General features: G+C 36.7%; 3 protein-coding genes and 1 pseudogene across 4 annotated transcripts; 2 read left to right on the forward strand and 2 right to left on the reverse strand.

The window, feature by feature from the left end:
* Positions 1 to 2,249: 2,249 nt before the first annotated feature.
* LOC111430824 (ABC transporter G family member 8) lies at positions 2,250 to 4,824 on the forward strand. 2 transcript variants are annotated; one of them, XM_023067251.1, is made up of 3 exons: positions 2,250 to 3,459; positions 3,556 to 4,283; positions 4,804 to 4,824. In XM_023067251.1, the coding sequence occupies exons 1-3, from the start codon at positions 2,406 to 2,408 to the stop codon at positions 4,804 to 4,806; spliced, it is 1,785 nt and encodes a 594-aa protein (XP_022923019.1). In that variant the 5' UTR covers positions 2,250 to 2,405; the 3' UTR covers positions 4,807 to 4,824. The 2 variants fall into 2 exon arrangements, with proteins under 2 accessions (XP_022923019.1, XP_022923018.1); XM_023067250.1 differs by lacking the exon at positions 4,804 to 4,824 and having other exon boundaries at positions 3,556 to 4,292.
* A 324-nt stretch (positions 4,825 to 5,148) lies between these two features.
* On the reverse strand, positions 5,149 to 6,565 carry LOC111430894 (annotated as a pseudogene).
* A 59-nt stretch (positions 6,566 to 6,624) lies between these two features.
* LOC111430895 (probable NADH dehydrogenase [ubiquinone] 1 alpha subcomplex subunit 5, mitochondrial) lies at positions 6,625 to 8,328 on the reverse strand. Its single transcript, XM_023067375.1, has 2 exons — positions 7,936 to 8,328; positions 6,625 to 7,028 (listed from the first exon to the last, which is right to left on the reverse strand). Exons 1-2 carry the CDS (start codon positions 8,246 to 8,248, stop codon positions 6,835 to 6,837), a joined length of 507 nt encoding a protein of 168 aa, XP_022923143.1. The 5' UTR covers positions 8,249 to 8,328; the 3' UTR covers positions 6,625 to 6,834.
* Positions 8,329 to 8,894: 566 nt separating this feature from the next.
* LOC111430723 (dnaJ protein ERDJ2A-like) lies at positions 8,895 to 14,118 on the forward strand. The gene is made up of 11 exons (XM_023067112.1): positions 8,895 to 9,016; positions 9,674 to 9,898; positions 9,988 to 10,083; positions 10,252 to 10,372; positions 10,457 to 10,563; positions 10,671 to 10,888; positions 11,189 to 11,366; positions 11,478 to 11,597; positions 12,448 to 12,534; positions 12,748 to 12,858; positions 13,024 to 14,118. Exons 2-11 carry the CDS (start codon positions 9,713 to 9,715, stop codon positions 13,855 to 13,857), a joined length of 2,058 nt encoding a protein of 685 aa, XP_022922880.1. The 5' UTR covers positions 8,895 to 9,016; positions 9,674 to 9,712; the 3' UTR covers positions 13,858 to 14,118.
* The last annotated feature ends 424 nt before the right edge of the window (positions 14,119 to 14,542 follow it).

The following is a 14,542-nucleotide window of genomic DNA, read 5'->3' on the forward strand; positions in this document are numbered from 1 at the left end:
TCTATGTATTTATATTCCTTTGTTTTTACCAAGTAGTTAAAGTTTTACCGTCGGATTAAAAGTTAATAGTTATTGGTAAAAATCATAGCTAAAATACTTATATTTAAAAAAATAATAATAAAAAATAGTATGCGGAAGAAAAAAGAAAATTAGTTGGTCAAAAAATGAAATGATTTGTGACATTTATTGTTATATGGATAATCTTTTGGACTTTTGTGCACAAATGTAATAATTAAGGAGGTCAAAATAGGAGGAATCTTTATATATTAATTTACTATTGGGGTTCTCCTTTTTGAAAAACGACACCTATTCTATTCGTCTAGCCCTCTTCATTTTCCTTCCTCCTCCTTTAAAAGTAAAGTTTTGAAACTTTTACAGACCTTTCCTCAACTTTCGCTAATACCACAACTTATGAAAAGAATAAAAATTAAATCACGAGACTTATAATATAATTCGAATAAAAATTAAATTATATTGGTTAAATTTTACGTGGATTTGACGAGGAGACAGTAAATTATAAAGGGTAAATTTGAAATTTTGGAAAATATAGTAATTGTTTAAGAAAAAGGAAGGGACTTTACCAAATTGGAAGGCCATTGGATAAATTCAACAAGAAAGAAGCTTTTTTTATTTCACTTTGGAACACATGTATTCAGAATTTTACTTCAGTTTGGGACATCAAAAGCAGCATTTTTACTTGCTTTTATTCAACAAAAGGCTTGGCTAATTAGTTCAAAATGAAAAAGCATATAAATGCTTTCTGTCTCTCCATTCAACCCTTTGCATTCTTTCTTTGGTTTAATTACTATGAATTTGAAAGATATGGAATCGAATGAAATTCCCAACTTTATTATTTTTTTAATAGGCTTGCCTAATTGAATTCATTTAATCTTGGCAAAATTCAAATATTATATTTTTTTTACTTTATCTGATTTAGGAAATTAATTTCCAATATTTTTCATCCAGAGGAGAGAGAGTGGTTAATTTAATTGGGCTTTTCACGGCCCACGACTACCCAAACTGCCCATAACCATTGCACCAATTATTTCACGTGGCCCAAACGCCATGATTCATTGAGAAAATAATATTAAATTTTAATGAAATTGTTATGTATGCCACGTGGGATTAATTCGAGATATCCCATTATTCCCACGTAGGATTGGATAAACAGAACTTTTTTTTTTTTTTTAATATTATTAAAATGTTAAGTAGGCAAAAGAGTTTTGTCTTTTGTGTTGCAACAAGTGCGTTTTAAATTATATTGCAGTGTATAAAACGACGACGTCCAATAAAAGAAAATGGAGGGAGGTGTCACGGGCTGGCTGGCCCCTTCTGAATATTCCCTTTATTTAATTCTAAGAAATTGCAGCATTCCCCCATTTCGCTTCTTCCAAAGTCAAGACTGACCAAGAGAAACACAATCTGTGAGGATGCTACAGTCGGCTCGTGAGCTCTGATGTCTACAAAGGCTGGTTTTGGTCCTAGGATGCGTGGGCTTCCATTTTTAATTCCTCATGTGACAAACTTTTATTATTATTATTATTATTATTATTTATTTGTAATAAGAGACTGCGTCCATTATTACACCATCCGTATAATGTAAATTTCAAGAGAAAATGGACTGTCCACTTGGAAATCACATTCTAAACCCATCTGCATGGTTCCGACAACTGTTATATGATCTCATAAATATATTATTATATGCTCTTAAAATACGTATTCAATTAAAAGTTTTATAAATATCAGCAAATTCTGCTATATTCAAATTATTGGCTAATTCCTCTTTAATTTATTTAGTTATTTTTATTTAATATCTCCTGTTTATATTTCAATAAATAATTGAATCTTGTCCCAACTCCTCTTCATGGCATTGCCAAGTGCCGATTCTGACTTTTGACTTCATTAAAGATAATAAATATTAAAAAAAAAAAAAAGAAACAAAAAAAGGCATGCAATATTTGAGAGCCACAAGTTTTCCTTCACTTTCTCAGGTACGTAATGTGCGTTCACTGTCAACAAGTTCGAAAATGAAATTCAGCCTCTAGATAGAATTAAATGATTATAAATATAATTCATGGATATTTTTTTATTTTCGATATATACAAAATATATCTTACTCAAAATTCTTATTTAAATAATTTCATAAAGAATATTTTAAATTTTGAACAATTTTTTCTTTTTTTCATAAACACAATAATTGAACGAGATATAAGCTTTTATTTGACAATTTTTTTTGAGGATCTAATTGGGAAGTTAAAATACATCAGGGGTAAAACCGAGAATTTGAAGGCAAAAAACTAAATTATTTTCATAATTTGTTCCTTACGTTATTTCATTTCATTTCTCCTCCAAATCTCTGTCTCTATCTCTCTCACTTCTCTCGCCGTCAGAAAGATTTCTCTCTAATGGAAGAAGACCAACCACGGACACAGCCACCGCCGTCGCCGCCGTCGAGAAGCTACACATTAACGGCATCGTCAATCTCCTACGCGAAATCCACGGCCGCTGCCACCGTGTCGTCGTACAGCTGGTTCAAATCCTGCACCGCGGCCGAACCCACCTACATTATCCGTGACATCTCATTCACAGCCCACCCTTCTCAAATCCTCGCCATCGTTGGCCCAAGTGGCGCCGGAAAATCAACTCTCCTAGACATTCTCGCAGCCCGAACCTCGCCAACACACGGCGTCCTCCTCCTCAACTCCGCCCCTCTCAACCCTTCTACCTTCCGTAAACTCTCCGCTTACGTCCCACAGCACGACGCCTGTCTACCTCTCTTAACCGTCTCCGAGACCTTCGCCTTTGCCGCCCGCCTCCTCCTCCCAGAAAAATCCCAAATTCTCGCCACCGTCAACTCCCTTCTGGCAGACCTCAACCTCACCCACGTCGCCAACACCCGCCTCATCTCTGGCCTGTCAGGCGGAGAACGGCGGCGAGTCTCAATCGGCCTCAGCCTCCTCCACGATCCAGCCATTCTACTCCTGGACGAACCCACCTCCGGCCTCGACAGCGCATCAGCCTTCAACGTGATCTCAACGCTTAAATCCATCTGCGTATCGCGAAATCGGACGGTGGTGCTTTCAATTCACCAGCCAAGTTATCGAATTTTGTCGGCTATCGATGAGATTCTCTTACTTTGTGAAGGGTCCGTGATTCACCACGGGACTGTTTCGAGCCTCGAGAGCTTTTTGGTTTCCAAGGAATTTTGTATTCCTCCACAGCTTAATCCTTTGGAATTTGCTATGGAAATTCTGAACCAGCTCACGCCTTGTTCGACTTCAGATTCTTCGCCCGTCGTTGCTAATGACGTCGTTGCTAAAGACAATCAAATCAAATATAGAAGCTCGAGATTGCATGAAATCTTGACCCTCCATTGGCGATTTTGGATCATCATTTTTAGAACCAGGCAGCTGCTTTTGACCAACACTTTGGAGGCGCTCATCGTTGGAATTGTTTTAGGTAATCCCTCTTAATAAAATTATAAATATAAATAAATGTTTTAATTACGGTGAATTAATTTTGATAAAAATATTATTATTGTATAATTGTAAATAGGTACAATTTACATAAACATCGGAATGGACAAGGCAGGGATAGAGAAAAGATTCGGTCTTTTCGCCTTCACACTAACATTCCTACTCTCTTCCACAACCGAAACTCTCCCCATTTTCCTCAACGAACGCCCAATTCTCCTCCGTGAAACCTCCGCCGGCGTCTACCGTCTCTCCTCCTACATAATCGCCAACACCCTCGTTTTCCTTCCCTATCTCCTCGCCATCGCCGTCATCTACTCTGTCTCCGTCTACTTCCTCGTTGGGCTATGCGCCACGTGGCAGGCCTTCTCCTACTTCGTCCTCGTGATTTGGGTCATCATTCTGATGGCCAATTCGTTTGTCTTGTTCTTGAGCTCCCTCGCTCCGAATTTCATCGCCGGGACGTCACTGGTTACCGTTCTCCTCGCCGCGTTTTTCCTTTTCTCCGGCTACTTTATATCCCAGGAGAGCTTGCCCAAGTTCTGGGTGTTTATGAACTTCATGTCCATGTACAAGTACGCTCTGGACGCCTTGCTTATAAACGAATATTCCTGCTTGGTTTCCAGATGCTTCATTTGGTTTGAGGAGGATCGAAAGGAGTGTTTGGTTACCGGTGGAGATGTGTTGGTGAAGAGAGGGCTTGATGAGAATCAACGGTGGAGGAACGTTTATGCTTTGGTCGCGTTTTTTGTGTTTTATCGCCTTCTTTGCTTGCTTGTTTTGATTCGAAGGGTTTCTACATCTAAGAAATGATAATAATTATTATTATTTATTGTGAACTTATAAAAGGGTATATTTGGGAAAACACTCTCTTAATTATTATTTGCATGTTGTTGATTTTTTATTTTTGAAATTATAGAGAACGTTTTCTTTTCGTTTTTATTTTAGATTTCTTATTTAAAAGTATTAACTTAAATTATGAAAATGATTTTAAAACATAATATGTTCTGATAACTCCTAACCTTCAAATAATTAATTAATGATTAAAGAATAAAATGAGTGAATGATAAATTAAAAGCAAATTAAGAAGTATTATCTTTCATAATTAAAATGTGTCAATTATTTGGCCTTTACGAAGAATAAAACTATGATAAAGAAGGTGAGGATTTAATCAGATGGGGCAAATTGTCCAAAATACCCCGCATGCAAAACTTTCTACAATTATTTATAGGATTTGAATTTTCTTTCAACCACAAATTCATTTTTCTTTATGGAAACGTCAAAATCATTCAAAAAATATATGGTCTCAAATTGGCTTCCATGAAATGCTTAATAATAATAATAATAATAATAATGAAATAAGTGACGTTTAAATCATTGAAATAAAAACATGTCACGGGTGCTTTAGAAATTTTGATTTGCAGATATAAAAAAATGAAGAGAGAGAGGGTTTTGTTTTGTCTGATGGTGAAACGAATCAGTACCAAAATATTCACTCACGGGTTAGTCTTCTTCTTTTTTTTTTTTTGTCTGGATTTGTTCGACATTATTAGAAATTATGAACCTCCACTTTGCTTTGGGTTTTCCCAAAAGACTTCGTACTAATAAAGACAACATTGTTCAATTATAAATTTATGATCGAAAAGAATAAGCAAAACATTGGTTGTATTTAGAGAAATATTTTGATCACAGATCAGGTATCCATTTCTTGAACTCCATACCATGTGGAGGGCTAGGTTCAAGCTTGTTTGATCCCACATCCATCCAGTTGGTGGAGAGGACCGTGCCGTTCAATTCCAACTAAGAACAAACAAGATTACACACTCCAACCAATAATTATAGAGTTATACTTAAACATCTACAACTACTTCAGCAACAAGAAGCCTTACAAATGATCTTTCCATCGCCCTTCTTGTATCCTCGTCCGCGTCCTTATACATGTCTTTGAAACACTTATCCAAAGCTGCATCCCCATATAATGTCACCTCTTTCTCCTAAAAACAACAAACAATTACTGCTAATTTAAGGCAAACAATCAAAACAGCAGACAATAATCACACCTCTGTTTTCACTTCGGCTTCAATCTTGTTCCCAATCAGTTCTTCACATTCTTTTATTAATTTCGTGAATCTTGAGTCTCCTGAGGCCAAAACGGAGCCTATTTCCAAAGAAAACTTTGCTGTTTTATATTCCTCCAGCTTCATTTATGTGATGCTGAAACAAAAACACCCACAAGAAGAATAAAAATTATATAGTCAATAATAAAAGATGAAAATAAACAATCCATATTTACCCTCTGCGCAAGTATGCTTTTGAATTTGAAGGGTCAATTTCAATTGCCTTGTTAGCATCAGCAAGAGCCTCTGCAAACATAAGCCCGAATAATAATTTTTAAAAATCTCCGAATAATTGTCCAAAAGAAGTCCAAAACCGATCAAAGACTATTTACATGATCAATTGGAGGGGCCATACCCTATAAAAAAGAAGCATAAGGAAACAAGAAATTGGATGGACAGAAAGCAGTACCGATGTAAAGGCCGAGTTTGATGTTGGCCTGAGCACGGTCAACATAATACTCGCGTTCTCCGGACTAAGAGTGATGGCCTGAGTGTAGAGTTTCACGACAAGTTAAGTTCGGAGTTGTCATCGATAAACTTTTCCTTAGACTTGGCTTCGAGATTGGACGCCATGAAAGAATGCAGAGGGTTCTTGAGGGGAGGAGAAAGATCGAGGATTTGTGAAAGAATTTGATTCACTTACGAGTCTTGATAAATAGTAACAGCAATCGGAAAACAGAGAAGTAGGGTATCAAAAAACCAACGTTAAATTAGGGAAGAAATCAAGAACCTTGAAGTTTAGGGTAATTAAAGCTCAATTTTTAATTACATCAAAGTTTCATTTTCATTTTTCAACATCAAATTTAATTAAAGATCCTTTTTGTCAACTTTTTTTTTTCTTCCGTGGCACTGGTACAGATTTTAATTAAGCATTTTAACTTTAGGACGGGTTTTAATTATGCCCCGAAAATTTAAGTTAAGCTTCAAATATGTCCTTAACTTAATTTTAAATGAAAACAATTGTTTCATAAGCATTAAAACGTAAGCATTGCAGCCACTACCCATTATCACGAACTTGCTACTCATTGTCATAATTGATACTGATTCTCATTGTAAAATTTGAAGAAGGCAATGAAAAGGTGAGCTTATGTAATTCCAGAATTGGTGAAAAATTATTGAAGATAACAATCATACCTGCATACAGGACTCTATAGGAGAACAAACATAGTTAAATAACATCAAGCCCAAGAACAAAGAACGGCTTTCCATTCTGAAACTCGAATCCTCCAATGATAAAAATGGGTTCACTCTGTCACCTGAGATGTTTTCTTGGCTGAGTCTACTTTTTGTGCACCATCACCACTAATGGCTTCCAGCGTTTTGTAAAACTCTTCAGGGAGAGGACCGGGTCGGTGCAGAGGAACGTGCTTGGGTACCGGAGCATCATTCTCGATTACTTCGCATTCGTAGTCATCAGGAACACCCCAGGGATCCCACTCTGCATATTTGAGGTGAATTAATCAATCACTAAGATAACACCAACAAATTGTGGTGATTCATAGAATTCTATTACGGTCCATATCTGAAATAATTCTGAGTGTTCGCCAAATGCAGCAAGACCAGAGAAGTTAGGCAAACTAGTAATTACTCTCAATCAAGCACAAAAAGTGTCGGTGAATTGGGACAAGAAAACCTCCTTTAAGATTGGGACAAGAAAAAAAAAAAAAAACCTGTCATCAGTGAAGAAATTCAAATTTCTTGGCTAGACAATAACTCCAGCTTGACTAACTTTTAACGTTTTCAATCCACCGCAGAGAGACCAAAAGACGAGAATTTCGAACGTTCAGTGACGTGAATGGGTCAAATAGCAATCCAATTGCCTAAATGGTAGCTAAGGAGACAGAGCAGTGAAGGACCTGGGATTCGTAACTGAAGATATGAAAGATAATGCTCTTACAATAAAATGATTATATATCTAGACAATTTCCATAGCTAAAATATCTCATGTTAAGACGAAAAGGAAATCAAAGATTTCTACTACCCATAAGGCCCATCGTTCGACCAGTTAAGAAAAAGGTAAACTGGAAGAAGGATAAATACACCTTAACCTACAGGTATTGCCCAGTTTTTCAGTGCAAAATGATGCAAATGCCATTCCTTGACTCTCAATACTTGAGAAGTCGCGAATTTTTATCCTCCACATGATGAAAATACTAGAAAAAAACTTCGGCTTTTGTCATTCCAACGCAATGACAAACATATAAATCCTGCTGCCTTGTTTTTGTCCAATTTTAAAATTCGCTCCCAAATCGAAGCAAACAGAAAGAGAAAATGAAAAGGAAGTAGATTGCATATCAAAATTTTACAAATTCATATGCTTAGAATTTTGGTGAATGTTCACATACCGATCATTTTAGCAATGAGCTTGAGTTCGTCCTGAGCCTCTTCGATTAGCTCCTCGACCTGACCACAGCCAAGCCGCTTTTCAATGTTCTCCCAGTCCTCTTCCTCCTGGCAAACCTTCAAGCGGTGGTTCGTGAAGCTCTCGACCGCCTTACGGTATCCTTCGTCCTCGGGAACGGCCTGGATCTCCTTTAGGGTTTTACTGTAAAGGCCGATCAAGACCTCTCGGGCGTTGGGAACAACATCCAGACCGACGATCCCCGTCGTCTGCTTCACCTTGGCCAATAATGGCCGTCCGATCGCTCGAAGAAACATCGTCGGAAAACTCCTCTCCCTCTCTCTTGATCACTCTTCTCAGTCGTGACGAGCCAGTCGCTTTGCACGTAAAGGGGACATTCTCTCCCCGTTGAGATTAATTGGAACGGGATTGCTCCTATTGGGCCTGAAGCCCAGTTTCAAAACGATGACTCTTAGAGGGCTTAAGGCCCGTGTTTCAGAAGAATTGACTTTTAATGGGCCTTAAAGCCCAGTTTTATAAAATTAACACAAAATTGAATTTCATGCGTAATAAAATATTTCAGTCTCCTAGGTTTTGAACAAAATAATAAACGTATTTATATTATTCAGAAAAACGTTGGTCCATAAAAATTTGCCACGTGGAATGCAACGCTCTGTCCATTGGTCAATTGTACATTCTTTTTTTTTTTTCTTTTCTTCTTCTTTTCACTTTCTTTTATTATATTTTGTTTATTTTCTGTTGAGATAATTATCCGTTTTCCATTTCTATTTAAACAGAAAATGAATGTTAATTGTGATAATTGATTTCTACGATACCGGCCGTCGATCTTTCTATTCTAAAGTTGGAAATGGAAAACGAGATTCTCTATTCTAATTTCTAATTTTAATTTTTTCTTCTTGGATCTCAGACTCCAAATAAATATATAAATATAAAAACCTATTTTTCCTTTTAATTCATTCAATATTTCTCCTCCCTAGAAGCACTCTCTCTCTCTCTGTAGTTGAGCCACCAGAGGGAACTAGCTCCTGCTAAGCAGATCGCCGACTCGATTTCGTCTTATCAAGGTCGTTCTCTCTTTTTTATGTAGCAATTGTGTTCCTCAAATCAGACATTTTATGTAATTGGCGTCGTACTGTTCTGAATTTCCCCCCATTCCCACCTTTTCGTATAGTTTCATGCGTGCAATTGAATTAATTTGATTGATTATTCGTTTTGACGCTGCTGTTTCTGTACTGATTTTTATGAGATTGTTGTCGATTCGTATGGATCGAAATTATGTTTTCCTTTGACTATTGATTGGTGTAGCTCAAATCGTTAGGCTTCAATCTCAATGGATTTCGTGCCCTATCTCTCCCTCTCTCTATCAATTAATGGTTAAGAACTGTGTTTATAGGCGGATTTGAACAGTTTGGGAAGTAGTTAGTTGCTTGTTAGTGGCTAGCTGTTTGACTTTCGGAGTTCTGCTTTCAACTTTTCCTACAATTATGAAGATATTATTGATCTATGTTTCTTATTCAACGCTGTAGTTTCCTAAGGTTGCACGTAATCAGCAAATAATTCACGATGTGGTCAACCACGTTACTCTTTGTAACTTAAAGATTCCTTCATCTCCCTATTTCTGAAATTCCTTTAGGTTTCAAAGTGAATGTAAAAGCTCCTTTGTAATATGCTATGTTCTCTTCATTATCTCATTGTTATAACAAAGTAAGTTCTGCTGACAGTACAAAGTTGACGGAAGGCACTGCTGAAAAAAGGTTTCCATGGCAACTTCGGAAGAGAATAGTGCATTGTTCCCGATATTTATTTTGACAATAATGGCACTGCCTTTAGTGCCTTATACTATTCTTAAGCTTTGTCGCGCTGCTTCGAAGAAGGCAAAGATTATACATTGCCAGTGTTCTGAGTGCTCCCGTTCAGGGAAGTTCCGCAAGTCAATATTTAAGCGAGTAAGTTTTCTTGATGATGTTGTATCTTCTATCTGATAAAATGATAGTTTCAAATCTGTTTCAAATGTTTGTTTCACTACATTTTGCAGATAGCAAATTTCTCAACTTACAGCAACTTGACATTGGTACTTCTTTGGATCTTCATGTTCGTGTTGGTCTATTACATTAAAAATATGAGCCGGGAGGTAAATTACCTTGAATCTTTAATGAGGAAAAAAAAATATATCCTACTGAATGTTATTTTGTTTTGGTTTTTCCCATTCGATACTTTTGAAAGTAATTATTTTCCGCATGCTAAAAAATATGTTAGACCTAATGTTGGAGTGAAAGATAATTTTATGATAACTGCACAGATTCAAGTCTTCGAGCCATTTACTATTCTAGGATTGGATACTGGGGCTTCGGAGGCAGACATAAAGAAGGCATACAGGAGACTTTCTATCCTATACCATCCAGATAAAAATCCAGATCCAGGTTAGGTATTTTAATTGTGTAGTGCTCCTATTTTATAACCTTTGCAGACCTCAGCTAATGTTTTCCTTCACGTCTTTTACTCAGAGGCCCATAAGTATTTCGTGGAGTTCATATCTAAGGCTTATCAAGCTTTAACAGATCCAATATCCCGTGAGAATTATGAAAAATATGGCCATCCAGATGGCAAGCAGGTTATTTAACTTTTTCACACACAGGAGACTAGAATAATTCTCTTGTATGGTTTTCAGATTTTGATAAATGACCCTTATAACTTAAACTTGCTAATATTTTGATGCAGGGGTTTCAAATGGGAATTGCACTCCCTCAATTCTTACTAAATATTGATGGGGCATCTGGTGGGATACTTTTACTGTGGATTGTTGGAGTTTGTATTATCTTGCCCTTGGTAATAGCCGTTATATATCTTTCAAGGTCGTCAAAATACACTGGAAACTATGTCATGCGTCAGACACTTTCCACATATTATTACTTCATGAAGCCTTCTTTGGCACCAAGGTATCTTTAGTCAAACTTTATTGGGTATTTTCCGTTTTTAGGTTTACAAAGATTAGACAATTTAATTTAAATCAAGTTTAGAGATAGCATAATATCCCGGTAAAGGATGTGTATAACCATTCTTTTTATTGGCTCTCATATTTTTTTTGGTTACACATTCTTGTTATGTTAGAATAAAATAAGACATCTTCGTGTACTACCATATGAAAAAAGTAAAGAAAAGTCTTCAGCACTTATTCATTAAGTAAGTTCTCTGTCTTTTGTTTTCTCAACATTATTAATAAATTTTGCTGTACACAGCAAAGTAATGGATGTCTTTATAAAGGCAGCTGAGTATGTGGAAATGCCAGTTCGTAGAACTGATAACGAGCCTCTTCAGAAGATATTTGGACTAGTTAGGAGTGAGTTGAATCTTGACCTCAAGAACATTAAACAAGAGCAGGCAAAGTTTTGGAAGCAACATCCAGCCCTTGTCAAGGTAACTTCTGCTCACTGCGTCTTTGTTCAGGGACTTAAATTTGTTCTTACCTTTGACATTTTGAATATGTGCATACACTTACGATTTACATCTTTTCCATTTTACATTCAGACACAATTGTTGATTCAAGCTCAATTAACTCGTGAATTTGCCAACTTGCCTCCACCTTTGGATGGTGACTTTAAACTTGTGCTGGAACTTGCCCCTCGCCTTCTTGAAGAATTAATGAAGGTGAGATGAAGCATTCTTGTTCAAAGTTTAACTGTATCTTAACATCTTTTGAATTTTCCCAGCTGCATTTAGTGTCGAGTCTTGTGTTGTATCAATCATGATATCATGTATGTTTACTATTTAACAGTTCTCTAAGCTCTTGATGAAAAATTGTGAAAGGCAATTTTGTGATTGACAAGGGAATGACTCGTTCCTGGAAGAATAGGCTCACTCTTAATCGTAATGTATTTAGAATATTGTTAAAAGACCGTTAACAACCTAGAGGCAACAATGTGCCTTAGACATGAATTGTTTCAGTAGCTTTTGGCTACCAAATGTCTGAAGAGTTGGATGGTAGTTTTTTACTTCAAACCTGCGGTCAAAGCAATTTTGGGAATTTCTCAGCATAAAAAGAGAGAGAAGAGGAAAAATTACATTTTTGGTCCCTGAGGTTTGAGTTAGGTTGTATTTAGGTCCTTGAATTTTCAAAGTCGACAATTTTGGAGTGTTTGCGTTTGGTAGCATTCTTGGTCTCTTTCTCAGTTTTTCAGTTCATTATTAACGAGAATCTGACGTGACATCGATCTTTTATTTAAAATAAAGTTCTCTTTTTCTTCATCTTTTCATTTTAACATTCAGTTTAGCTACCGTTGTGCATTGCCGTTTATTTTTCTTCTTTCTTCTCTAATCTTTCTTCTTCTTCTTCTCTTCCCCTTCCTTGACATGGTATTGTTCCTGCCCTACGAAGATGTCATGTAATCATGTCTTTTTTTTTTCTTAGATAGATTTACAGCTCGTATTTTTTTTTAGTTATTTTAATAAAAGGTCGTGTGCTATAGTATATTGTGCTTAATTATCTTCTTGTGCATAGATGGCACTGATCCCACGGAATGTCCAAGGACAAGGATGGCTACGTCCTGCAACTGGGGTCATTGAGCTCTCACAATGTATCATTCAGGTAATGTAATTTGAACGATGTTGTCATTGTAAATTTCTCGTAAATGCTTTGGAAGTCACATGGGTATTGTCTTTTTAAGGCATGTCTGGACCTTTCTATTTTTGAGAAGTACTGACTTAGTGGTGCAGTACCCATGTATCTTTCTGTCAAATATGTCGCACAAGCTTTGGCCACCATTAATTTATCTAGATCCGTATCAAATGTTAAATGCAGGCTGTACCTCTCAGTGCAAGAAAGGCCACTGGAGGATCGTCTGAAGGTATTGCACCATTTCTACAGTTGCCGCATTTTAGCGAGGCTGTCGTCAAGAAGATAGCCCGCAAGGTAGGTTAGACTCATAGCTTTGTTTTTTCTTCTCTTTTCTTTTATTATTTTTTTCTTCTTTTCTAAGGAGATTAATGAACTGTTGCCTGTTCTTATTTGCATTGCTCCATTTTCATTCCTTCCATAGTTTTCTGCTGTACCAATGCGTGTTCTTTTTCAAAGCAGAAAGTGAGAGCGTTTGAGGATCTTCAAAAACTTTCTCAAGAAGAACGTGCCGAGCTGCTTGCTCAAGTGGGTGGTTTTTTGCCTGGTGAAGTCCAAGATGTTGAAACAGTGCTGGAAATGATGCCGTCCGTGACAGTTGCTATCTCATGTGAAACAGAAGGCGAAGAGGGTATCCAAGAGGGTGATACTGTCACCATTCAGGCATGGGTGACACTCAAACGCCGAAATGGGCTGGTGGGTGCTCTCCCCCATGCCCCCTACTACCCATTTCACAAAGAAGAGAACTTCTGGTTCCTGCTTGCAGATCCGAATTCAAACAATGTCTGGTTTTACCAGAAGGTTAGTTTCATGGATGAGGCTACGGCCATAACTGTCGCTTCCAAGGCGATCGAGGAACAAATGGAGGGATCTGGAGCAAGTGTGAAGGAAACCAGTGCTGCAGTTAGGGAAGCAGTGGAGAAGGTGAAAGCGGGATCTAGACTGGTACTAGGCAAGTTCCACGCCCCAGCTGAGGGGAACTACAATTTAACTTGCTACTGCCTGTGTGATTCTTGGATCGGTTGCGATAACAAGACAAACCTGAAACTGAAAATCTTGAAACGAACCCGTGCGGGTACCCGTGGTGGCTTTATGGCAGAAGAAGGGCCATCCATGGAAGATGGAATTGAAGAGGAAGAGGAAAATGATGAAGAAGAATACGAGGATTACGAGAGTGAGTACAGTGAAGATGAAGCTGATGAACAAGATGTGAAAAAGAAGGGCCCCGTTGCCAATGGAAAAGCACGTAAGCAGCAGAGTTCAAGTTCTGAAGACTCTGGCTCTGATGATGAATGAAAAACTGTTCTGTTATTTAGTGTCACAACCACCCACTTGCGGGTAAATGGTCCCTTCCACACATCGAATAGTACATTAGAACTTTTTTCCTTTTTTTGCCTATATACCAATTTAGAAGTTTTACGGCAACCAGATCGACTTTAAAACAGATTATGCTAGAGTATCAGACCAATATTTATTACCCCCTTTTTCAAGCAATTAGTTCATGACGTTCTGCGATTTCAACAAGATAACTAATTCATCTAACCTTAGGGTTTTTTACCGACTTGTTAATAACCTATCTTATGGGTATTGTGATATCTTGTATGTGACCATTGCTTCATACAAACTCTTGGAAGACGTTTCCAACCATATTGACAATATTTTTATGTTTCGAGAGTATAAATTTTGGAGATTTTAAAAGGCATAACTATATTAAAAATGATAAAACTTTGATAAATATAATCGTTTTTATTTTAAAATCAATTTATTTTCTAAAAATAAGATATCTACAACATAATGTAATATAAACTACATGATATTTTATAACAACACATTTTTTATTATGAAATATATTCATAAATTAGTTAATAATTTTTAAATTTGCTACTAAATACATATCTTAAAATATAAAATACAACTTTCGTTAGCAAAAAAAAAAAAAAAAAAAAAAAAAAAAAAAAAAAAAAAAAAAAAAAAAAAAAAA

This window comes from Cucurbita moschata, unplaced genomic scaffold (assembly GCF_002738365.1).
Source record: "Cucurbita moschata cultivar Rifu unplaced genomic scaffold, Cmos_1.0 Cmo_Scf00034, whole genome shotgun sequence".
Taxonomy (NCBI): domain Eukaryota; kingdom Viridiplantae; phylum Streptophyta; class Magnoliopsida; order Cucurbitales; family Cucurbitaceae; genus Cucurbita; species Cucurbita moschata.

Coding starts and splice junctions, on each gene's coding strand:
- LOC111430824 (XM_023067251.1), top strand. CDS start 2,406: ATGGAAGAAGACCAACCACGGACACAGCCACCGCCGTCGCCGCCGTCG. Junction 3,460..3,555: donor CATCGTTGGAATTGTTTTAG/GTAATCCCTCTT, acceptor AATTGTAAATAG/GTACAATTTACATAAACATC.
- LOC111430895 (XM_023067375.1), bottom strand. CDS start 8,248: ATGTTTCTTCGAGCGATCGGACGGCCATTATTGGCCAAGGTGAAGCAG. Junction 7,029..7,935: donor GCTCATTGCTAAAATGATCG/GTATGTGAACAT, acceptor TCAAATATGCAG/AGTGGGATCCCTGGGGTGTT.
- LOC111430723 (XM_023067112.1), top strand. CDS start 9,713: ATGGCAACTTCGGAAGAGAATAGTGCATTGTTCCCGATATTTATTTTG. Junction 9,899..9,987: donor GCAAGTCAATATTTAAGCGA/GTAAGTTTTCTT, acceptor TACATTTTGCAG/ATAGCAAATTTCTCAACTTA. Junction 10,889..11,188: donor AAGCCTTCTTTGGCACCAAG/GTATCTTTAGTC, acceptor TGCTGTACACAG/CAAAGTAATGGATGTCTTTA.